Source organism: Cervus canadensis, chromosome 10, assembly GCF_019320065.1.
Source record: "Cervus canadensis isolate Bull #8, Minnesota chromosome 10, ASM1932006v1, whole genome shotgun sequence".
NCBI classification, from domain to species: domain Eukaryota; kingdom Metazoa; phylum Chordata; class Mammalia; order Artiodactyla; family Cervidae; genus Cervus; species Cervus canadensis.
This window is the reverse complement of record NC_057395.1, coordinates 24,882,077-24,908,422: the sequence shown is the minus strand read 5'-3', so window position 1 is coordinate 24,908,422 and position 26,346 is coordinate 24,882,077. Positions and strand designations below refer to the sequence as shown.

General features: G+C 39.1%; 1 protein-coding gene across 8 annotated transcripts in view; it reads right to left on the bottom strand.

The window, feature by feature from the left end:
* The window catches only part of MLLT10 (MLLT10 histone lysine methyltransferase DOT1L cofactor), a 224,178-nt gene extending 198,251 nt beyond the window's left edge, over window positions 1–25,927 (bottom strand). For 3 of the 8 annotated variants that reach the window (XR_006271725.1, XR_006271726.1, XM_043480225.1), the window contains exons 1-3: window positions 25,550–25,925; window positions 25,252–25,411; window positions 22,266–22,345 (exon numbers count right to left, since the gene is read on the bottom strand). Coding sequence is in view for 6 of the 8 variants with exons in the window: in XM_043480225.1 (XP_043336160.1) it covers window positions 22,266–22,345; window positions 25,252–25,411 (240 nt within the window). In the remaining 2 variants the exon portion in view is untranslated. Of the gene's footprint in view, window positions 1–22,265; window positions 22,346–25,251; window positions 25,412–25,549 lie in introns of all 8 variants that reach the window. The other 5 variants (XM_043480228.1, XM_043480227.1, XM_043480223.1 and 2 more) reach the window with 4 other exon arrangements.
* Between the last annotated feature and the right edge of the window lie 419 nt (window positions 25,928–26,346).

The following is a 26,346-nucleotide window of genomic DNA, read 5'->3' as shown; positions in this document are numbered from 1 at the left end:
GCAAGACTTTATAAAACTACAGGTTTAAGAAACTGACCAAACCTCAAACAGGATATTCCCAAAGACATCCACAACTAAACAAATCCTAAGTAAATTTATGAAATCTAAAGATAAGGAAAATATCCAGAAAGCACCAAGAGAAAAAAACACCATACTTACAGGCATACCTCAGAGATACTTTGACTCTGGTTCCAGAGTACTGCAATACAGGGATAACATGATTTTTCTGGTTTCCAAGTACATATAAAAGTTATGTTTACACTATCCTGGAGTCTGTTAAGTATTCAACAGCATTATCTCTTAAAAAAAGAGAAAAGGCAATCTATATGACTGAATAAAAAATGCTTCATTGCTGGCACTCCCCCAGCCATCCAGTGATTAAGACTCCTCACTCCCAAAGGAGGGAATGCAGGTTCAACCAGTTTCCTGGTTGGGGAACTAAGACTGCATATCACACAGCAAGACCAAATTTTATGTGTGTGTGTGTGTGTGTGTGTGTGTGTATATATACACACACATACATGCTTTACTGCTAAAAAAATGTTAATCATCTGAGTCTTCAGCAAGTCATAACAGTAACATCAAAGATCACTGATTACAAATCACCATGACAAATATGAGAAAGTTTGAAATATTGCATTTACCAAACTGACACAGAGACATGAAGTGAGCAAATGCTCTTAGAAAAATGGCGAAAAGGGGGCTTTCTTGGTGGCTCAGTGGTAAAGAATCCTCCTGCCAATGCAGGAGACACGGGCTTGATCCCTATTCCAAGAAGATCCCACATGCCACAGAGCAACTAAGCCCATGGTCCACTAGCAGTCAGCCCATGCTCTGCAACAAAAGCCACTACAATGAGAGACCCGCACTCCACACCTCACGAGCAGCTCCTGCTCGCCTCAACTGGAGAAAAGCTCGCACGGCAACGAAGACCAACACAGTCACATATAAATAATTTTTTTTTTTAAAAGGCACAGATAAGCGTGTCTGCTTGGAGTAGAGTTGCCACAAAACTTCAATTTGTAAAATACAAAAAAAATATATATCTACAAGGCTTCCCTGATAGCTCAGTGGTAAAGATCTGCCTGACTATGCAGGAAACATGAGTTTGATCGCTAATCTGAAGATCTCACATGTCACAGAGCAACTAAGCTCCCATGCCACAACTACTTAGCCTGTGCTCCAGAGACCAGGAGCCAAAAATTCTAAGTCCACAAGCCATAACTACTAAATCCCGTGCACCCTAGAGCCTGTGCTCCACAGAGAAGCCACTGCAATGAGAAGCTTCACTGTAACTAGATAAAAGCCTGTGAAGCAACGACGGCAGCACAGCCAGAAATAGATAAATGTTCTTTTTAAATATATGTAACACACTGAAGCACAATACAAAATGTCTATGTAGGGAAAACCTTATTTTAATGAGAACCGATTTCTCATCAGAAACCACCAGAGGCCAGAAAGACATGGTACAGTAATAAAAGAAAAAGCCTCCAAAAAAAAGAAAACAGTAAAAGCCTCAAGGAAAATTTTTAAAAAGTAGTCAACTGAATGAAAACTGTAACATATCAAAACTTCAGGAACATAACTAACCCAGCACTAAGAGGGAAATTTGCAACAATGCATAGGAAAGTAGAAAAGTCTCAAATCAATAATCTAAAATTCTACCTCAGAAAACAAAAAATAAACCCAAAGCAAGAAAAAGGAAGCAAAAAATATATATATAGAGCAGAAATCAGTGAAGTTTAAAATAGAAAAAAAAAAAAAGAAGAAAATCAACAAAACTAGGTGGCCCTTTGAAAAGATCAAAAAATTGATAAATCTACCAACACTTGAAAAATATGAGGAATGAGACAGGGGCTATCAGTACAAATCCTATCGATGTCAAAAGGATAAGGGAATGCTACCAATAACATCACACACCTAAGTATCACAGGTCAGACAAAATGGATTCCCTTATTGGAAAAACACAAACTACTCCAACTCACCAATCACAAAACTGGCAACTTGAATAGCCTTATATTTTAACTTCAAAAAACTATCCAAAAACGAAAAAGAAGACAGTCCAGATAGTTTCAAAGGAGAACTGTCTGAAATGTTTAAAGAAGAATTAACATCAATTTTATGCAACCTCTTTCAGAAAATAGAAAATGAGGGAACATTTCCCAGCTCATTTTATAAAGGTACTTTTACTCCAATACCCAAACTAGACAAAGAGTAAAACTACAGATAATAAAGCTCATGAACAGACAAAAATCCTTAACAAAACACAATGCCTCTGAGGTCAGAAAAAAATACATCCAGTCTCATCGATCTTAATCAACATGGTGCTGAAACAATTATGCAAGCATAACAGGCCCATAAATTAAGAAGGGAGAAATAAAAATAATCTTATTTGCAGATGACACAATTATCACTGTAACAAAACTCCCAGAGTAAGTGAAGGCAACAAGGTTGTAGGATGCAAGATAAATATAAAAATCAATTGTTATTTCCATATACTACCAATAAATGGGCTTCCCAAGTGGAGCAGTGATTAAGAATCTGCCTGCCGATGCAGGAGATGCAAGAGACGAGGGTTGGATCCCTGGGTCGGGAAGATCCCCTGGTGAGGAAATAGCAACCCACTCCAGTATTCTTGCCTGGAAAATTCCATGGGTAGAGGAGCCTGGCAGGCTACAGCCCACGGGGTCGCAGAGTCGGACATGACTAAGCATGCACAAATACACCAATAAATACATGGACATAAAAATTAAACATACAACACTATATATAATTGCTTCCCATAAAATTAAATACTTAGGGTATAAATCCACAAAATGTGCACAGCACTTAGGCTGAAAATTATGTAAAACTGAACAGAATAAACAAGAAGATGTAAATAAATGCAAAGACACAGAATATTCATAGATTACAAAATTCAACACAGTAAAGATACCAGTTCTCCACAAATTGATATTCAGTTTAACAGTATCCTATCAAAATTCTAGCAGGGTTTTCAGACAGAGACAGGTTACTTATATATATATATATATACATATATATATATATAATTAAATTTAAACTCAACAATGCAAAGAAACTAGACAGCCAAAACAATTTTGAAAAAGAATAAAGTGAAATGAATTGTCTAACTATAAATGAACAATTCAAAAATGAAATTAAGAAAACAATTAATTGCATTTATAAGAGTATCAAAAAAAGAAAAGAAAACCTTGGGAATAAATTTATCCAAAGACAAAGAACTTGTACATTGAAAACTACATAATGCTGCTAAAAAAAATTAAAGATGACACAATTGTAAGTTTATGGATTGAAAGAATGTTGTTAAGATGTATTCACTATCTGAAGTGATCTACAGATTCAGTACAACTGCTACCAAAATCCCGCGAACATTTTACAAAGAAACAGGGAAATAATTCCTAAAATTCATTTGAAATCTCAAGGCACCCTGAATCGGCACTAAAATCATGAAAATGAAGAACAAAGTCAGAGGACTTACACTTCCACATTTCAAAACATACTACAAAGCTACAGGAACCAAAGTGGTCTGCACAGGCATAATGACAGACATATAGAACAATGGAAAAGAACAGAGAGCCAGGAAATAAATCCTTGAATGCATGGGTCCAACTCGCTGCAACCCTATGGACTGGGGCCTGCCAGGCTCCTCTGTCCGTGGGATTCTCCAGGCAAGAATACTGGAGTGAGTTACCATGCCCTCCTCCAGGGGATCTTCCTGACCCAGTGATCAAATCCACATCTCCTGCATTGCAGGTGGATTCTTTACTCACTGAGCCACCTGGGAAGCTCTAAATCCTTGCATACATGGTCAAATGACTTTTAATAAAGAAGCCAAGCCATTTAATAGGGGGAAAAGCACCTTTTCAACAAATGATGCAAGGAAAAGTATATATCCACATGCAAACAATAAAGTTGAAACCTTACCTTACAGCGTGTACAAAAATTAACTCAATGGATCAAATCCTAAATAAATATAAGGGTTAAAACTTAAAACACTTATAAGAGAAAATGTAAGGGAAATCTTTGTGATACTGGATTTGGCAATGATTTCTTGGACGCGACACAGAAAGCACAAGCATCAAAAGAAAAAAGATAAACTGAACATCATCAAAATTAAAACTTCTGTGCATCTAAGAACACTATCATTAAGAGTGAACAAACCCACAGGAGAAAATATTTGTAAATCATATATCTGATAAGGGTCTAGATCCAGAAGTAGACAAAAACCTCTTACAATTCAACAACAAAAAGACAAATAACCCAATGACAAAATGGGCAAAGAACTGAATAGGCAATTCTCCAAAGATTTACAAATAGCCAAAAAGCATAGGAAAAGATGCTCAGCATTACTAATCAGTATGGAAATACAAATCAAAACCACAAGGAGATACCACTTCACACCATCAACATAGCTCTTATCAAAATGATGAGCTGGAAGATATGTGGACAAACTAGAACCCTCATGTGTTTCCAATAGGAACATAAAATAGTACAGTCACTGTGAAAAACATTTTGGCAATTCCTCCGGAGAAGACAATGACAACCCACTCCAGTACTCTTGCCTGGAAAATCCCATGGACAGAGGAGCCTGGTAGGCTGCAGACCATAGGGTCACTAAGAGTCGAACACAACTGAGCAACTTCACTTTCACTTTTTACTTTCACAAATTGGAGAAGGAAATGGCAACCCACTCCAGTGTTCTTGCCTGGAGAATCCCAGGGACGGGGGAGCCTGGTGGGCTGCCGTCTATGGGGTCGCACAGAGTCGGACACAACTGATGCAACTTAGCAGCAGCAGCAGCAAAATGCTAAACACAGAATTATCATATAATCCAGCAATTTCACTCCTAGTATACACCTGAAAAAACTTAAAAGAGGGACTCAAATAAATACATGTACATCAATGTTCACAGTAGCATTATTCACAATAGTCAAAAGGTTGAAACAACCCAACTGTCCATCAAAACATGAATGGATAAACAAAATGTGAGGCTTCCCTGGTGTCTCAACGGTAAAGAAACTGCCTGCCAAATGCAGGAGACTCAAGTTCAACCCCTGATCCAGGAAGATCCCACATGCCACAGAGCAACTAAGCTCATGCACCACAACTACTGAGTCTGTGATCTACAGCCTGGGAATCGCAACTACTAAAGCTAGCAAGTCCTAGAGCCTGTGCTCCACAAAAGAGAACCAGCCGTAATGAGAAACCCAGGCATCACAAGAAGAGAGTAGCCTCTGCTAACTGCAACCAGAGAAAAGCCTATGCAGCAACAAAGTCCCAGCATAGCCAAAAATAAATAATTATTTTTTTTAAATGTGATGCATACATACGATGGAATATTATTCAGCCATAAAAAGAAAATTCTGACACATGTACAACATGAATGATGTTAAAAGTTTTAATGAAACTATGTGAAATAAGCTAAATAAAAAGGACATATTGCATGATCACACTTAAATGAGGTATAGATAGCAGACAAATTTCATAAAGACAGAAAGTAGACTACTAGAAGTTACCAGGGGCTGGGAAGAGGGTGGAATGGGGAGTTCTACTTTAATGGGTAGTTTCCATTTAGAATGATGAAAAAGTTCTGGAAATAGATACTGGTAATGGTCATACAACATTATGAATGTATTTAATGCCATTGAATTGCATACTCAAAAACGGCTAAAATGATCAATTTTATGTTGTATACATTTCACCAGAATTAAAAAAGAAAACCTAACAATTGGAGACCACTATGTTCACAGACTGAAAGATTAAAAACTGTAAACAGATGTCACAAACTGATTTACAGAATGAATGTAAAGCTAATCAAAATACCAAATGGATTTTTCATGGAACAATATGATTCTAAATGGTTATCAAACGCAAAGAGCAACAGGTAAGATAATAAAAATAAGAAGACAAAGACAAGAGGGAACTATCAATGCTCATTTTATTTGAGAAAGAAATATCAATGCTCATTTTATTTGATATCTCATGTCCGGATTTTAAAGAGCTAGAGCAATTTTAAAACTGGTCATTGGCACAAAGATAAGACAAATCAAAAGTACAGAATAGCAAGTCCAAAAAGAAATCTACACATAGATGAAGGGCTGATTCAAGACCTGGTGGCACAGTACAGTAAAAGAAGAAAGAAAAGTGTTAAAGTAACTGGATGTTCCTATTTAATATAATATGTAGTATATATTATTTGTATAATTTATATAAAATACATAAATATATAACGTACATAAAATACATGTTTTCGCCCTATTTTATTCTATACATGAAATCAAATCCAGATGGGTTGGTTATAGACCTAAATGTAAAAAGCAGTAAAAAAAAAAAATTTCCTTTATAGGAAAATCATTTCATGACCTCAAGTTAGGACAAGATTTAACAAGTTGCAAAAAAACACTAACCACAAAAAAAAAAAAACCCACAACCAAAAAAACCCACCTGAAAATTCTGACTACTGTGAAATTAAAAACTTTTTATTAAAAGAATAAAAAAAAAAAAAACCACTAACCCAGAGAAGCCATCTCCAAGTCACAAGTGAGAAAATCTACATGGCCTATAAACACACAAAAAGGGGTTTTACCATCATTATTATCAGGGAATTAAGGTAAAAATCACAATAGGACTAACAAAATGACTACATTTAAGAAGACTGACATCCTAAGCACTCCACGAAGGATGTTGAACGAAGAAGCCACACACTGATGGAGAAGTAAAGTGAAATAACCACTTCTGGAAAAGGAGTGGCCTTCCTGGCAACCTACAACTCTACCTCTAGGACATATCCTAGAGTAATTATTTCTCAAGCCTTCTTGATCATGAACCACCCTAAGAAATACACTTTTCATTGCAATTCCATATATACACACACACACACACACACACACACACACACGACACTGAAAATGCAGTCGATTTTTTTTCTGTTCTAATTTTTTAATGCTGGTTGCTCCCTGCTAAATTGATTTTATGACCCTTTTTGAAGCAATCCCAGCAGTTTGATCAGTTGTGAGCTAAATTCCTACAGGTGTACAAGTACATTCACAGAAGTGTTCATAAATCGCACAGCACTGACGAAAACCTGCATGTGCATCAACAAGACAACAGATGGCGGGACAATCACAGACTGAAATATTACAGAACAAAGAAAAGGTATAAACTATAGATACAGTCATCAAACTGATGAATCGCAGAAGTACTGTGAATCAAAAATGTCAATACAGCATTACTCCATTTATAGGAAGTTCAAAACAGCCACAACTAAACAAAATACTGTTTAAAAATAAAAGTGAAAAGAACAATAAAAAATTCAGCAAAGTGTTTCCTTCTGATGAAGAGAGGAGTGCACTCAGAGAGTCACACAGGAGTCAAGGGTATGGGAAATACCCTACTTATTAAAGTGTGGTCACTAAATACATAGATACTCACTTGATTATTTTAAGTGGGTAGTTCACCCTCTTTACTCTGCAACAAAGACCTTACAATAAAATATAAGTTAAAATTACAGACTTCCATTGTGGTTCAGTGGTTAAGAATCTGCCTGCCAAATGCAGGGGAGATCCTGCATCTCCCCAGGGATCACAGGTTTGATCCCCGAACCAGGAAGATTCCACATGCCTCAGGGCAACTAAGCCCAAGTACCACAACTACTGAGCCCATGCATCACAACTACTTAAGTCCATGAACCTAGAGCCTGTGCCCCACAACAGGAGAAACCACAGCAACTGCAAACAGAAAAAGCCAGTGGGCAGCAGCGAAGACCCAGCACAGCCAGATAAATAAATATTTTTAACTCAATAAAAATAAGTTATGATAATCCTACACACACACACACAAGTGAGAAAATTAAATTAAAATACATAGTGTTGGTTCAAAGAAATTAGGAATCTGTTTGACTATGAATAAAATATCAATCCTTTTATGGCTTATAATGCACAACTATTTATACAAACGACAAAAGAAATATATTTTGACATACATATCCATATATCAAAGAAATGGAGTGTGTTTGGGAAAAAATAAAACTAGCACTTCCCCCAAAAGTCAGTTGCCAAAAGCAGTCATCCATCCATAAACATTAATTTTATGTTGTCAAAGAAGTGAAGGTTAAAAAAAAAAACTTCTGCAAAGTCTTAAGTAAAATGAAACTATAATTTTAAAGACACAGGGAATAAGGTAGGAGCTCAGGGGGTTAAAACACACATATACAATAGCAGAAAGTAATGAAACCACACAAAAGATCTAAACTGAGGGAATACTGTACTGATAGCTGATAATATACATCCTAATCCCATCACATTGATGTTACTTCATTTTCTTCTGTTCTAAAACAACATCAAGATGAAGATATTCACATATACTTATGTATTAACACCTGCAGTTATTTGCTTGAACTATAATCTGAAGTACAGTGCTTAACATCATCTCTAGAGTGTCCAGGGTTCAAAACTTGGCTTGCCCACTTTTACCTGACCCTGAACAAATCATTAACCCTTTCTATGTCTTAAGTTGCCTCATCATTAAAAAAAACTCATTAAAATAGTGCCTGTATTTTGTCCTCTTGAGATAGTGAAATGATATATTCCTCTATACAAGCACCTAACAGTACCTGACACTATTGTTAGAGTTCACGGTATTTCACACGAGGAAACTGAAGCTTAGAAGATAACCTTGCCCAGTCATAAATCTAGTCCACTTGACTCCAAAGCCCATGATCTTAACACTACTACTATACCACCTTGATACCTCAGCATCAGATTATGGATTTTTTTCTACTTATCTTTCTTTCCCCAATTATCAAAAATGAGCACATCTGCACTACACTAAAATCAGAGCAGAATTTTTCAAGTTGGAAGACAATAAACACTCTGGGCTTTGGGACTTAAGAGAACAGAAAAGCACTGGTAGCATCTGAGAACGGCATGTAGAAAGTAATCATTTGGAGTTATCTATCTATTCATGGCTATGGGAGGATACAGTGCAGAAAGTAAAAAGAGGAGGGGTAGGGACAGTACACGGAAAAGGCAATGGCACCCCACTCCAGTACTCTTGCCTGGAAAATCCCATGGACGGAGGAGCCTGGTAGGCTGCAGTCCATGAGGCTGCTAAGAGTCGGACACGACTGAGCGACTTCACTTTCACGCGCTGGAGAAGGAAATGGCACCCCACTCCAGTGTTCTTGCCTGGAGAATCCCAGGGACGGGGGAACCTGGTGGGCTGCCGTCTATGGAGTCGCACAGAGTTGGACACGACTGAAGTGACTTAGCAGCAGCAGCAGCAGCAGGGACAATACAGATGGGAAAAGAAAATTTTATACCATTGTTAGGGCAGCTGTAATTTCCACTTGTCTCCAGAGCTATATATCACCATAAATATCTGAGCCTACTATATACACACACACACATACACATATATACAGAACTAAATTTTTATTGTTGGGGCGGCGGGGGAGGGGTGTTTACCCAGCTATATCCTGAGCAGAAATTACATATGTCATAGTGAAAATACTGTGAACCTGAAAAGAAATCTTTGTTGCACCAACAGTTAAGTAACACTATAGGAAGATGGGAAATAACAATCATATTTACTTTAGACGCAATAATCTTGAGATATGGGTGGAGGGGAGAGGAGACTGTACTAAAAGGAGAGAGGTAAAAAGAAGAGAAAAAAGAAGTTCACTCTAAGAATGTGTAATATGCTACCTTTTTGTAGAAAACAAAAGAGTCTATATATGTATAAATAAGTACATACATAAAGAAACTAAGAAATGAATTAAGTCAGTTAACAATAGAGAAAGATAAAAAGCAAAACTGGACAAATACAGGTTTAGGGGAAAGAATTTTGACTGAATATCTTTTTTATATATTTCGAGTCATGTCAAACGTATCATCTAGACAAAAAATTAGGGCTTAGGTTATGTCAGTGACTACAGAAGTAGAGAAATTAAATTTAAGATGCCTAGGATACCTAAACATAGATATCCAGAAGGCAACTGCAAATGCGGATCTGAAGGCTAGAACTGTCAGGTGCTAAGTGATGCCTAGAGGTATCCGTACCCATGCATAAATTTACATAGGTGAGGTGATCAAATAAACAGGCCAGAAAAGTAACCATGTAAACTTAAAATTTTCTTTAAGAAGTAAACAAGTCAAAAAAAAAAAAGAAAGAAAGAAAGAAATAAGTAATGCCAAACAGGAATCCAAAAGGTCATGTTTAAAGAGTTAAAAGAAGAAAACAGTTTCTCGGAAGTCATGAATAAAGAGAGCTGCAGGAAAGATAGACTGATCAGTTTTAAATGCTGAAGGTAGATTAAGTTTAATGGAAACAAAAAAGAAAGTTTTGGATTTGGCCATGTGAGGCTAATAGCAAAAAATCAATAGTAACAGACTTTTTAGCAGTCAAATGTAATGATTTGAAGAATGAATGGATAGGAGTCTGTGATATTTTAGGACTTTGTGATATTTTACTTATTTATACCTAAAATTTTTTCAGAAAAAGATTTGAGGCAGACTACAAATAAAGTACCTACATTATAACAATAAGAAAATAGAAAAATGAACATTGAAAGTCAGTATGAGGGACATCCCCCTGATTCAGGGAAACTGCTCTTACCCCTGACTCCAACTCCAACTATGTAGTTCTAGTGAAGGTTGTCATTCTTAGTACCCTCCCCACTCCAGCCACAGGGATGGTGGTACATGATCCAAGACAGGCCAATCAGAGTCCTTCCCAGGATTCTTCAAGACAGCCCCTTCTTCTGGTAGAAGGGGCTAGAAGATGAGAGCCAAGAGCTGCCAGCAGTCATGGTTCCAGCCTCATGAAGTAGAGAGTCTGCAGTATGAGAGAATGAAATCAACACGCAGAGAAACAGAGATAAGAGGTGAAGTCCTAAACCCCACAGGACAAGGAGAAGAGAACAAATATACTAATAATCAGATTAACGCAACTGATGTAACTAAAGACCAGATTTGGTTCTGGACTGCATGACAGCCAGAACAAAAAGAAAAACAGAATACGTATCATAGAGCTATCAAAAAGAAGGAAATACACCAGATCCTAAAGGTAGACAATTTTTCCTATGCTGTATTAATTTGTTGAACATGAATTTTTAAATAAATAAAGGTCATTGAAAGGCAAAACAGACAATCTCCATGATGAGAGTCTTACAGCAAATGCAGATTACATATGCTACTGCTCAAATCTACTTCCCTGGCGGGCCAGTAGTTAAGACTCCCTGCTTCTACTGCAGGGCGTCTGGGCTGGATCCCTGGTAGGGAAACTTAGGATTCCTCCATGCCCCTCAGTGCAGCCAAAAAAAAGAGAATTAAGCTATATGTTAATCATATAGTACAACTAACAGGCAATAGTAGGCAGCTGGAACAGAGGTATCAATTAATGGCTTTATTCTTCCAGAAGGCTCACTAGTGAAAAGAGGAAAGACAAAAAGGTGGAAAAAGTTTAAAGGAAAACTAAAATCCATGGGAAGATTCAAAAACAATTGTGAGCTCGTGGGGGGGAGGGGGCAGTAAAAAGAACAGAAAAAAGATAAAACAAGACCTTGGAAGAAATGGGAAAAGACTACATCATGAACACAGGCAGTTAATTCCACTTAAAATTTAAAAATTTAAAAGTACCTCCTCTCCTTCTGAAAACTCAACTGAATGACATAAAAGGGCACGAATCACAAAGAGAAAACAAACATAAAGGAAGACAACAGTTACAAAATTTGGGGAGCTGGAAAGGAGACAAGCAGCAACTGACTTAACAGATCAGAAAAGGATGCTACAGTATGACAAGTCCAAAAGCAATGTATCTTAGACCACACAGCAGCAAAAACTAGAGAAACTTGAGGTACCACACATCAGGGGGTAGGGAGTTGCCATGCACAGTGGTGGTGTTATGTATCCAAGAGGGATGGGGTTGAGTAAAGCTAAAATTGGGGGGGATGAGATAAAATCTGAGAAAACAAAAAACACCTCCCCTTCCACCTCCCCCCCACCTACACGCATGCACCCACACACACACAAACACATGCGCATGCGCGTGCCAATTCCTTCACTATACACTACGAGGTAACTCGCTCTCCCTCAGCGTAGAAAACTGCAGAAAGGGTAAACAAGAGGAAATGTGGACTTGGAGACATCACGCACATCTGAGCAAAGGGGTATTGAAAATCTAGTTCTAAATTGTGAAATTTCAGCAACCACTGGCTCAGAGTTGTAACCAGGTCTGTGAATCCCGAACAGATGACTGGAGGATTTTCCTATGAATAAACTAACCAGATGGTGGCATCCCAATAAAAGAACCCAGCCAGATTACCTATAATGAAGCCAATCAGCCACCAATTTCTGCCACACATACAGAGCTTCCAGTCACCTCAATAGGAACTTGTCTTAAATTCAGATGGATGGCTACAAGTCACTAAATTTGTAAGCAAAGTCCCTAACAAGACAGGCCAAAACAAATGGTACAAAGCAACTCTGAGTAAGAGTCCTAAGAGCAGAAGAAAACTTCAGAAAACTGAAAGAAAACAAAAACAACCGTCTGACTGACATCCTCACGAAATTAAGAGAAAATATGCACCCAAAAAAAAAAAGCAGATGATAAAAAATAAACACTCAAAAAGTACAAAAGAGCCTTTGGTAATTAAAAGTATAATAAAATTTAGAAATTTACGTGAAGGGATGGAAGGTAAAATAGAAACTGCCTCAGAGACTAAAACAGAAATAGATAACTTAAACAGCAAGATCAGTTCAAAAAGTCCAACATCCAAATAAAGAACAATACAGAAAAAGCAAACAATGACAACAAAACTGAGGACATATCAGAAATAATTTCAGGGACACCCCTGGTGGTCCCGTGGTTGAGAATCCACCTTCCAAGGCAGGGGATGCAGATTCGATCCCTGGTCAGAGAACTAGGATTCCATATGCTGTAGGGCAACTAAGCCCAAACACTGCTACTAGGAAGCCTGCACGCCACAACAGACTCAGTGCAATCAAAATGTTTTAAAAATATTTTAATTAAAAAAAAAAATTCTCCCTTAACTAAACTCATGATTTCTAACATGATTTACTAGATTGAAAGGGACACTATGTACCCAGTATAATGAGTGAGGGGCAGCACACTACCATGAGAAATAACAGAGATAAACTGGATACAGAAAACACACTAAATCCAGAGAGAACAATCCTATACAAAGGATTAGAATCAGAACTTCACTGGTCTTCTTAATAGAAACACTGACAGCTAAAAAGCAATGGAGAAGTAGCTGCAAATTTTTGAAGGGTAGTTATTTCCAACCAAGAATTCCATACTCAGGCAAACCATCAATCAAGATGATAAAACTTTTTTCCTTTTTTAGAATTTTAGAATTTATGAAGAATCGAAATGATAGACTACCTGATTCATTAAATAGGTGGAAAATTATATAAGAGGTGCCTACAAAGTATACAAAGATAGAGGAAAATGAAAATACAAGACAATTATTAATCCCAGGAAAAAAAAAACTTTAACCTAAGAAAGCAATCATAGTATGCTTTTGACTCAGAAATAACAAAAAATACTTAGTCATAAAAACACAAAATTTTCTGTTTAATACTACTGGATTAACCAAAATTTGTGGTATATGGAAAGACAACATCTAAAACTGATATCAAGAATAGCTGCTTCTGAACTTCCCTGGTGGTTCAGCGGTTAAGAATCTGTCTTCCAAAGCAAGGATACAGGTTCAGTTCCTGCTCCAGGAAGGTCCCACAAGCCCCAGAGCAACTAAGCCTTGTACCACAGCTACCGAAGCCTGAGCACCCCAGAGCGCATGCTTCACAAGAGAGGTGCTCCAAGGAGAAGCCCAGCAAGGCAACCGGAGAAAGTCTGTGCTCGGCCATGAAGACCCAGTACAGCCAAAACAAAAAATAAACATTCTTAATGAACAGCTGCTTCTACATTTCTTGCCAAGAGTCAAACAGCAAGGTACTGTTTTGATGTATGTGAAAAAGAATATTTTAGTACTACTAACAGTGCATTTATCACTTGGATAAACATAAAAATTAAAATCTAAACAAAAAATGGAATAGACACAAAGGGCAATGTATCAATGTACCCCTATGTTTTCATTTCTCTTACTAGTTATGTTGTTTGTTGCTGTTGTTATTTGGTCTCATGTCTGACTCTTTTGTGACTCCATGGACTGTAGCCAGCCAGATTCCCCTGTCCATGAGATTTCCCAGGCAAGAATACTGGAGTGGGTTGTCATCTCCTTCTCCAGGGAATCTTCCTGACCCAGGGACTGAACTCAATCCCGAGTGGCAGATGGATTCTTTACCACTGAGCCACACTAGCTTTGTAGGCAGGTTAGGAAATGATACAAACAAATGTTAAGCACTTACTTCCTGAGTGCTATTATGCTAATCTTTTCTCACAGTTTTAAAAAAAGGGAATTCAAGAAGAGAGACAATGGAAATTGGTTATTTGCTATTCTATGTATGGCGGTAAGCACTAAATCTTTTAATTTTTTTAAATCACCTCTTTCAAAGTTACAGGAACTTAGGATGCTATGCTGAATTCAAAAACAAACAGAACAGGGAATTCTCTGGCAATCCAGCAGTTAGGCTCCAATTTCCACTGCAGGAGGCACAAGTTCCATCTCTGATGGGGAAACTAAGGAAGATTTCATAAGCTGAGCAGCACAGCATGGCCAAAAAAAGGGCAAATACTGGATATGAATCATCAGTAAGAGAAAAAAAAAAATGTTAGCAAATATTTAACTTTGAAGGCATTCTATTTAGAGGATATAGGTAAAAAAAAAAAAAAAAAAAGAGTATATAGGCTAAAAAACTTGCACAAAATAAGAAAAAAGTAAGTGCCACTGAAGATACTCCATCCTGGCTTCTTGCACTCATAAGTCAGAGAAAAGAAGATAAGTCTGAAAACAAATGTTTAATTATGTAAGTAAATCTAGTGGTACAAATAAAAAAGAACTTAAAAGCTTATTAAAAAAAGTCAAAATTAATTGAAGCTGAGGCAGGCAATGAAAATAATCAATTTAATATGTACCTTAGAGGGTTGAGGAGAAGGCAATGGCACCCCACTCCAATATTCTTGCCTGGAAAATCCCATAAATGGAGGAGCCTGGTAGGCTCCAGTCCATGGGGTCGCTAAGAGTCAGACACGACTGAGCAACTTCACTTTCACTTTTCACTTTCATGCACTGCAGAAGGAAATGGCAACCCACTCCAGTGTTCTTGCCTGGAGAATCCCAGGGACGGGGGAGCCTAGTGGGCTGCCTATGGGGTCGCATTGAGTCGGACACGACTGAAGCGACTTAGCAGCAGCAGCAGCAGTTAGAGGGTTGAGTACGACACCAGCATCGACCCTAGATGTGCGGAACAGTTCTGACCAAGTTTACTATGTAAGGACAGCAACTGGTAAGGGCTGATCCTACCAAAGGGGAATCTATGCCAAAAAAAAAGATGTATTGGACCACTAACACCAGAGAAGGCTCATTTAAGAGGATAACTCAGGTGAGAGGAAAACCACTTTCAACCCTTCCCGTCCTTGTCTCTGCTTGGAATATCTCTTTACAGTCACAGTGAATGCCAGGCTGTGACTGTGGAACAATCCTAAAAATGAAAACCATGTGTTAAGGTTGGCATAACAGGAAGACAGAAAAAGCCTGATCCCTAAAGATTTCACAGAAGGACTCCCTGCAGTCCAGTGGCTAATATACGCTGCGCTTCCACTGCAGGGGGGCATCGGTTCCATCCGTGGTCAGGGAACTAAGATCCCTCATGATGCAGCCAAAATTAAGTAATTAATTGATTAAAGGTTTCAGAGAGCTGTCACAAAGCTTTAAAATGCCTTTCTGAACTCCTTTTAAGTAGGAAATTTGTAAATTGCTAATTTGCAGACCATTGTAATCTGGTCTTTGTTACTAGCACCAAAAACAATTCTTAACAAATAACAGAGCAAATGCAAAAAGTCCCCTCAGGGACACCTTCACAAACCCAAGTTATTAGCTTCTGCTAATAATAATAATAATAATAACAGGAAGACAACTCTTAAAGATTAGCTCACTGTCAAAAATTACAAAGTCTATGAAGACATCTACCACCACAGTTAAAAAATAAAACAAATGAAAGAATTATAGAATCTGTGAGGAGTTTTAAAATAAGTATGCTTTACATGATCAAATAAGTAAAAGAAATATGAACATTAAGACAATAATAGCAAGATATTATGGAAAAAAGGCTAATTGAAAAATATAAAACAAATAGAAATTCTAGCTATGATTTATTCAGAAAAGAAATTCATTGACTGGATTAACAGTAAGTTTGAACACAGAGCTAAAAAGATTATCCATAATAAAGAGGTAATAGAGAAACTGTAAAAGACAAATTAAAAGACCTGAAGAAAAGGATGAGAATGCCAATTAAACACCTAAGTAACAGTTCCTGGAGAAGAAAATATAATGAGAAGATATATTTGAAAAGATAAGAGCAGAACATTTTCCAAAATGGATGAGAGCAAATTAAGTCTCAAGCAGGATAAACAGACAGTCAACAGATTCCTTATTAGCACAAATAGGTACCAGAAGACAAACTAAAGTCTTTAGTTATAGGAAAACAACTGTTATCCTAGATTTCAAACTAGCATACAAGAGAGCAAAATAATGGCATTCTTAGACAAAAAGACTAATGGATCTTAGTCCTTACTAGCCACCAACTGTGAAAATACCACCAAAAACTTTCAAAAAGAAAATGACACAAAGGGCAGCAACAGAAATAAAAAAACTGAGTGGTAAAAAAACATCAGTAATGTTAAGTCCAAATTACAAATGATTATTTAAAAAAAAAAAAAAAGAAACTACCACTACCACTGGAAGATTAAAAATAAGATGGAGTTAAAATGTAAACAACAATAAGATTTCTGCCAGGAAGAAAGTGGAATACAAGGTGCCCTAAGGTCCCCTGCTTTGTTCAAAAGGAATACAAAGATAAAATCCTGGACTCAGAGAAAAAATAGAAAGTAGTGACATCAAAATTTTAAGAGCAATCATTTAAAAAAAAAAAAAAAGGACTAGAATGTAAAACCTCCAAATCAGCCCAGATTTTTTTTTTTAAAAAGGAGTAAAGAACACTCAATCACTCCAAATGAAGGGAAAAAGAAAGGTGGGGGTGGGGTGGGGGGGGCAGAGTAAATAGGCAACACAAAATGAAAACTTAAGAAATAAGTCCAAATGTATCAGAGATTATTATAAACGTAAAAAAAACAACTTGCATGTTGGACTTCTTCCCCTGTGGCCCAGTGGTTAAGAGTCCTACTCGCATCGCAACGCAGTGGACTCAGGTTCGATCTCTGGTCTGGGAAGATTCCAGATGCCTCAAGCCAACTAAACCCATGAGCCGCAACTGTGCTCTAGTGCCTGCCGGCCACAACTACCGAGCCCACAGCCCGCAACTACCAAGGGCAAGCACCCTGGAGCCCATGCTGAGCAAGGAGAGAAGCCACCACAGTGAGAAGCCTGCACACTGTGACTCCACAGTAGCCCCCACTCACCACTAGGGAAAGCCAGAGGGACAGCGACAAAGACACAATGCAGCCGGAAATAAATAAATTCTAAAAACTGTCATGATAATACTCTTAGACTATATTAAAAAAAAAAAAAGCTTCACTATATTCACAAGGATGTTCACTGGAACACTATTTGTGATTCTGAAAAATTGGAAAAATAACGACAGTCGATAAAGGAATTAAATCACAGTACATTCTGGGACAGAATACTAAAAAGCAAATAAAAACAATGAACTAGATGAGTTTATACAGTGCAGCAATCTCATAAGTAGCTGTATCACAGAACACATACATAACATGATAACATTTCTGTACAATATACTACTAGATGGTGTTTATGGATATATACATGTAGTAACAAGGATTAAAACATATATGATGGCTCTACATATATAATGAAATATTACTCAGTCTTAAAAATAAGAAGGAAACCTTGCCACCTGTGACAACAACAGATGAACCTTGAAGGCATTATGCTAAATGAACCAAGTCAGACAGAGAAAAACAAATACTATATGGTTGGACTTACATATGGAATCCAAAAAAAACAAACAGAACAGACTGGTAGCTGCCATAGGCAGTGAGTGGTGGTTGGGGGAAATGGGTGAAGGTGGTCAAAAAGCACAAACTTCCAGTTATAAATAAGTTCCGCGGATGTAGTGTACAGCATGGTGACTGTAGTTGATAATTCTGTATTGTTTATTTGAAAGCTGAGGGTATATCTTAAAAGTTCTCATCAAAAAAAAAAAACTACAACTATGTGAGGTGATGGATGTTAACTTACTGTAGTAAGTTTTTGCATGTTGTTTTTGCAAGTTTTTGCAAATTGTTACAGTAGTAACATTTTGCAACATATACATATATCAAATCATTATGTTGTATACCATTAACATCCCAATGTTACATATAAGTATAGCTCAATAAAACTGGCAAGAAAAACAGAGACTGATCCCACAGACACTAAAAGGGTAATGTCTGACTCAGATTGGAAAGAATACAAAAAGTATTTCAACTCAGTTTTTTAATTCATTTTTCTTTTTAAACAGAAGGGAAGATCTGAAGCAAAAATGAAGAATGGACATTTGTTCATTCTGGGTAGCGAACACACAGATACGCATTTTATGTTCTACTTTGCTCAGAACTATTTATGACAATCAAATGCATATTAACATAATTTGTAGAATTCAATATAAATATGTAATTAGTGTGGTTAAGTATGTTTCACATGGTTTTACTGATTTATAGTGATTTATGTGCATTACACATATTCAGCAAGAAAAAAACTTAAAACTGAAACAGTATAATCCTAGACCAATCCCTAAAACCCTACTCATATCCCATCCACCAGTTCCTCCCTAACAATGTAAAAAAGCTAGGAGGAACTGCAATAAAGAGACAGAGCAACAAGAGAAAGTTATAACTCAGTTCCTGGAGGAAAGGAATCATCTTTCACTTACAGCCAGAAGAGCAAGACCTAAATAATGCAAATCCTTAATGGGCTTTTGGCCATTTAAATTTCTGTACAATCCACTTTCAATATGTCTTCCAAGTAGACTATTTAAAAATCTAAAATATCCCCTCTCTGTATCTTATTAACACTGTACAAGTAGGTAAAATTTCTAATAAATCTCTTCAGCCAAAAAAATAAAATAAAATAAATCTCTTCAGCCTGTTGTATTTAAGAACACACACACATTAAGTATAAAAACAGTCATCAATGAGTGTTTTAACCTCTAAACACTATGATTGCAGTTAATAAACAAGGAAATCCAATCAAAATATTTATTCACTTGAAGTGAAATAAGCAATTCAAGTGTTTTTTTCCGAACAATGAATGCCTATCTAACAAAGAGCTTCCCTTAAAAACCAACCAAACTTTTCCTCAATCACCATCTATTTTTATTTTCGTCTTTCTTTACTTTTTCAACATTTATTCTAACCCTGCAATCCCTACTATTTTCGATGCCCTGTAACAAGGGTTCTGCCCAAAGGAGAGAACTACAATTGCTGTCTCAAGAACTTGTCTTTGAAATTCAGCATCCCTGGCAGCAATGTACACTATCAACTACTCTTTAAAAAATAACTGCTTGTGTTGCTACTGGAACCTGCAGTTACTCCTTTCCTGACAGTTCATTAGCCATCCTTGGTAACTTGTTCTTACTCTCCCAAATGTGAATATTCACCATAGTTCTGCCTTCACTCTTCTTTACTAGAGTAAATGTTTGTCACTTGGTTCCCAATCTTCCTGCTATGCAGCTCCATCCCTAACTTGTCTTCATTACTTTAACCCTAAATTTCCAATGAAACATCCAAGCAGCATCAAACCCTCTATTACTATTAACAGTATCACTATCCCAGAGTGCTCAACCATGACATCTCAGAATCATCTGATTATTCCCTTTCCTTCACCCCACTTCCATTTCTGCCATTTCCTCCTCCAAAATGCTCCCTCCCTTCCTTTCTACTCCCTTTCTACTCTCAAATTTTTATATAACAGCAACCTAAGTCTTTCCGTTTCTAACCTCCCCTTTCAAAACCATTCTATATACAAACCAAGCTATTTGAGTAAAAATACTGCTTTATGGTTCTGGATTTTCATTCCTCAGTTATCTATGAGCTTCTAATTCCCCCTTCTCTGAAAAGCAAGCTATCCCAAACCCAGAGATTTCCCTGCGTCTGACCAACTCACCTCTACTCTCTAGCCATGGCTAACTAACTCATCCAGAACCAGAAAAGACATGACAGAGTTTTTTCCCCATCAAAGGAACATGAGATTTGGACTGAAATTCAGTCTCTCGAGACAGGACTGAAGTATGGCCATCATTCACCACAGGAGACAACAATACAGTATACTGTGGTTGAGAGTTTAATCACAGCCCAGACTCCAACTAGGTATGTATTTCTCTCAAAACTTCTAGGTCTTTATCTGTGAAATAAGAATAACAAAAGGGTATCTACCTCATATATTTGACAGGATAATTAAAGAAGATAATTAATATAGAACATTCAGCACAGTATCTGACAGTAAACAATAAAAAAAGTTAGTTATTGACAGAGTAACTAGCAGAGAAAATCTGTAGAAAGGAAAAGAATTAAGCAGATACACAGAGAAAACCAGAAATAACATTAAGACTAATTCAATTCCCATCCTAACTCATGGATATATTTTCTGGCTAGGTTTCTTGGCTACTATATCATTTTAACAAGAGGATGCATATAAGTATATATGTGAGTATATATTTAACTACATACATATAACTATGGCTTTATAACCCTACCTTTTATAACTGTACACTACAGGAATTCAGAAAAGACTGTGCCTGATCTTTAATTAATGACCCCCACATCCTGCCAAATAAAGCTTAAATAAAACATGTCGGAATTCCAATGTACCTTTTAAGATAACTAGCTTATTCACCTGGATATCCTGACCATGACCTCAGAGAGGAAAAAGGCATAGAAACAGGCAAGAAGTGGTATTTGAGGCAAATAATCCTGGCATTTTACCACTCCCATTCACCTCTTTATCCTCCCTCTCTTGATACCCATTTTGCTATTTTCTCATCTTTCTCTGGCCACGAAACTACTATGTCATTCGGTGGAAGAGCCTTACTTTACCTTACTGTCAATGTTTACTAACAAAGTCAAGCAAAACATCCTTTACTTGGTGACCCATCAACCCCAAACCATAAAATGTTACGGGGGGAGGAGGGGGTAAATTGATATATAAATTATGTCCTGAAATTTTTACAATTAATCTCATCCTCCACTTGCTAATTTCCATTTCTGTAATGTTAGAATAACTATAACTCTGCTACAGGGCATTCTCACACACAAACACCACATATCAACAAATTAGTGCTCTGATTTCACAATCCTACATAGGCTACTCAACCATTATTTCTGATCGAAAATTGCCCAGGCAAAACTAAAAACCTCCATTCTTGCTCTCCATGTAGGTAGAGAGGTTGAAATATTTGTTTTCTAACTTCTGTCAAATTCTCTAGTCAACACCAAGAGGAAGAAACTACCACACTGCAAATGGTAATACTTTCATATGATTAATGAAGATAAAATCTATTCTTCCCTCATATTTCTAGAAGTTCAACTGGAAAAATGCTTTTGGCCACAAAGAATAAACATTTCTCTCTCATTCTTACAGAAGGTTTACAGAAGTGTTCAGAAAGAAGGTTAGCCAGCCAAGTTAAAAAAAGGAAGATTTTTATGCTGCTTTGCCAAAGGGCCTGAATGTCTGAAAATACTGAGCAAAGTTAAACTATACATGTACAGATATAATAAAAAGAAATGTGAATCACTAAATAGTGATGGATTTTTTTACTCCTTAAACAGAACCTAGCAGAATTATCTCAGTATAACTTAACCTATGTCCTACTGCCATTATGTTCCAACCATGATTAGCCAATTTAACCAGTAGGCAAGGCCAATAAAGCCAAAATACAACTTTATATTTTATCCTTTCTAAGTACCCATCAACATGCAATTCAATTTGTTTTTCAGATCTTATAAAACCAGCTTAAAACTGCAAGTCAATATGTGGCCCACATTCAATATTTGAACAAGACTGAAAACACTTCAAACTGAAACCTGAGTGTGTAGCATCCTAAGCTACTCATTGAAGTATTTTAAAGTTTTTGATAAACAGTCCTTACCACTCTGGCCGCTCTCTCCTGAGATTCACATTTCCTGCAAAACCATGGTCCTGTGGGTACTTGAACAATGCCATAGCAAGCTGTTGGAAAACAGAATGTTTGAAAATAAGTTAAAGGTTGAAGAACTATGAAAAATCAAATATTGTACCAAAGCCCTATTAAAGTAATACCTCCAACTGCTTTGTAAAAAACTAAAACATGTTATATTTATCATTTATCACCAAGTTACAATCATGACATTTTAAATATCAGAAAGGTAACTTTTTGCTACTTCATTTCAAAAGAATAAACATCACAAATCTTATTCTTTTACAATAAAAATTAGATAAAATTTAACACGTTTACATAAATAACTTATTATTCATTCCTAGAATGATTATATGAATATTCACTACTTCAAATTCATTAACTCATTCCTATATCTTAAGTTTAAATATCAAGCATTTTAAATACATGAAAATAAAGTTATTTTAAAAATCACCTTTCAAAATAAACAAGCTATTGCAGGAAATGAAATGAAATGTAATGTTAAAAGTGAAATGCTTCTATTTTAATAAAATGTCCAGAATAGACATTTGCCTGTCTATACAGAAGGTAGATTAGTGGTTGTCTAGAACTGGGGGAGTTGGAGAGAAATGAGGAGTAACTGTTAATGGCTCCAAGGTTTCTTGTGATGATGAAAATGTTCTATTAAACTGCAGTAACAAATCCAAAACTGTGACTATACTGAACACCATTGAATTGTACATTCTAAGAGGGTTAACTGCATGCTATGTGAATTATATCTCAATAAAGTCATAAAAAAACAAACTGCAGGTTTATTTCTAATGTATAATGTTAATGTTTCAACAAGTGATGTGAATACATATCACATTTCTAAATCAGTCTAGTTACTTTAAAAATTGTTTCCACATTAACATTTACTTAGCTCAAAGTTTAAAACTTGCCAAAAACCTAGAGACATTATTAATAATCCAATTGACATTTTCTCAAATGAACCTGCTCAGAGGAAACATGGAAATATATCAAATATTGGAAAGCATCTAAAGAATATAAAATCAACACAGATTTCTAAAACTCCAAAAGCTAAACTCTGAACCCCTATTAAAAGTGGTAGTTATTCATTTGTGTCCAACTCTTTGTGATCATATGGATTGTAGCCCGCCATGCTCCTCTGTCCGTGGAATTCTCCGGGCAAGAATGCTGGAGTGGGTTGCCTTTCCCTTCTCCAAGGGATCTTCCCCACCCAGGGATCAAACCCAGGTTATTCTGCATTGCAGGCAGATTCTTTACCTTCAGAGTACCAGGGAAGTCCCAACCCCTGTTAAAAGGTATGAGTAAAAATATTCTATCAACCGAGTAACTGGCAGTCCAGTAGTTAAGACTATTCGTTCTAATGCAGGGGATGGCAGTTCGATCCCTGGTCAGGGAGCTAAGATCCTACGTGCCTCCTAGCCAAAAAATCAAATCATAAAATAGAAGCAGTATTGTAACAGAACCAATAAAGACTTTGAAAATGGTCCACATCAAAATAATCTCATTAAAAAAAAAAACAACAACACAGCGTTAGTACCCCCAAAAACTTGTATTTTAATTCAGAAACACTTACAGAGAATAAATTTTCAGTTGTAAATGAACATTTTCTAAATTGGGAGATGAAGACTACTTAGCATCATTTATCAACCAAATTCATAAGAAACACCTCCACAAGTACCAATGAACACTAAAATGGAATATACCAGGTTCTCAGACCTTAAAATCAGTAGTTTCAATTCACATTGTTTTCACTCCTTAAAAAGTGAGGTGTGCAACTCTGCGCTTCCTTGAAAGAACTGGGAATAAGTGCATTCTCAGATTAGATTATTTACTACCTCCTAAATCTCCCTTCCAGTTCTGAGATTCCATTCTATGAAAACTGCAGTTTAGTCCCTTAGGCTCAGGCTTTCTCTCGTTTGACTAGCGTCCAATACACTACTGAACAACATCTGCATCACTCAATGCCAGATTCAAAAATGGGAAGGGGCGCAGGCTGGTGCCTAACAAGAGGAGTACAAGAGCCACCAAAAAAATTAACTAGGTTTTTCCCAACCTCAATTCCTTACCACCTGAAATGGAAAAAATCAGAAGCTTCCATGGCCAGAAAGCTACCTTACTAGTGTCCTGACCTTTTTCTACATCCCCAAAACTCACCTAATTGTAACACCCCAAAACAATACTAAGATGCTCCCCAAGTTCCTGGCGGCACCGCCACCTCCTCTTCTGTCCGATTACTTAAGCTGCGGAAGCGGCCCGAGGCGGCCATCCCGACAAGACTCAGCCTCCACCCCAGGTAGCTCAGCGCAGCTTGGCCCAGCCGCTCCCGGGGACGGCACGACTGCGGCGGCAGCAGCCTTCCGCCTCTTCTCCGCGGGAAGCGCGAGCCCGCAGCGGCGGCCGCAGGGTCTGGGCCAGAAACCTTGGGGTGCGCGGCAGCCGGCGTCCTCCCCACCCCGGCCCAAATCTAGGGCCGCCGGGCAGCCCCCGCGGCCCCCTACCCGCCCCAGCGCCGCGCGCCTGAGCCCGACTCCATGGCACAGGAAGTCTCCAGACACTGCGGCAGACTGAGCGGCGGGAGGGGGAGGGGGCTCCACGCTTCCCAACCGGCACCCACGGCCGCGGAACGCGCGCCCGGCCCCCCGCACCCCTTCGCTGCCGACCCCCGCCTCCCGGAGTCCGCAGAACCGCGGCTCCGGGCTCAGGCGGCGGCCGAGTGACACTTGAGAGAGTGAGCGCAGGATCACATGACAGTGCAGGCCACACGCACTTTCTCCCACATGCACAGCCCACACCCCCTCCGCCCCGCCGCCGACCCTCGAGTCAACCCCCGGCCGCGGAACGGGGCGGGGCGGGGGAGGGGCGGGAGGGGAACTGGCAGTTGCTGCCAAGGTGGGGGAAGCGGTGACGGTTGGGAGGCCGGGTTCGGCCCGACGGGCGGTTGGGTGTTTACCTTGATGCACCGCGACGCTGCAGCCGTGCCCGTCGCAATAAACCAGCGGGTTCTCGGCCCAGCCTCTCTCGTCTGAGCAAACGCAACAGCCTCCAATCATCTCCTTCATACTATGGGAGACCTCGTCCTCCAGTGACACGGGCCGGTCGCTAGAGACCATCTAAGAGGGAGTTGGGGGGGACCATTAAAAAACACATGCAAGCCAATGAGTGCTTCCCGCCCCCCCGTAACAGCCCACCGCGCCCCCGCTTCCTTCCCCGAGCCCCGGCCCCCGCCCGCCGCTCGGCCGCTCGCTCACTCGGGCTTTGCCGCTCAGTCACTCACGTTCCGCACAGGAGTCAGGAGCCATGTCCTTGCTGACTCCCCCCACCTCCCCTCCACCGCCTCCTCCTCCTCCTCCTCCTCGTTGTCTTCCCTCCCCACCTCCACCCGGCCGCTAACGCTGGAGCCCGGAGAGGGCACACATAATCAAGCAGGCCTCCGCACAGGCGCACTGGGGGGGCTCCCGCTGGGCCAGGGGCAGCGAGGGAGGGGAAAGGGGTTGCGCTTCCTCCTCCGAGCGTAACTCGGCGTGCGCGCCCGCCCGGCGGCCGGCGTGAGAGAGCAGGCCCGGGAGAGGCGAGGCCTGCGTGCGCGCCGCCGCGCCCGACCGGCAGCCCAGGCCGGCCTCCCGGCCCTGCCCAACTCCCGCGCCTGTCGCATCCGCCGAGGTGTGCTGCGGAGGGCGGGGTCGAGCGGAGCCGGCGGCGCGCCGAGGCCGGAACGAGCCAACTGGAGGGTGCGGGGGCGCGCACGCGGGGGCGGGGACGTTGGGGGCGGCCTTCTGCAACGCCGGCCGCGCGGGCTGCGTGTGCACGTCGCGAAGAGGCCTCGTTGGGAGGGAGGGTAAAAAGGGAAGATGCAGAGGGCCGAGAGGGAGGGAGGGTTTTATCAGAGTAGCTGAAAGGGACTCCCCGGAGGCATCTGAGGACCAACCTGCCAGCCTTTGCCTCAAATACTGGCCCGAGAGTAACAAGGGTTGGGCAAGTCGACCGCCTTTCCAGAAGGGCGCAGTGAAGCATGGCTTCCTGCAGTTGGCCGCATGAACTTCACTGT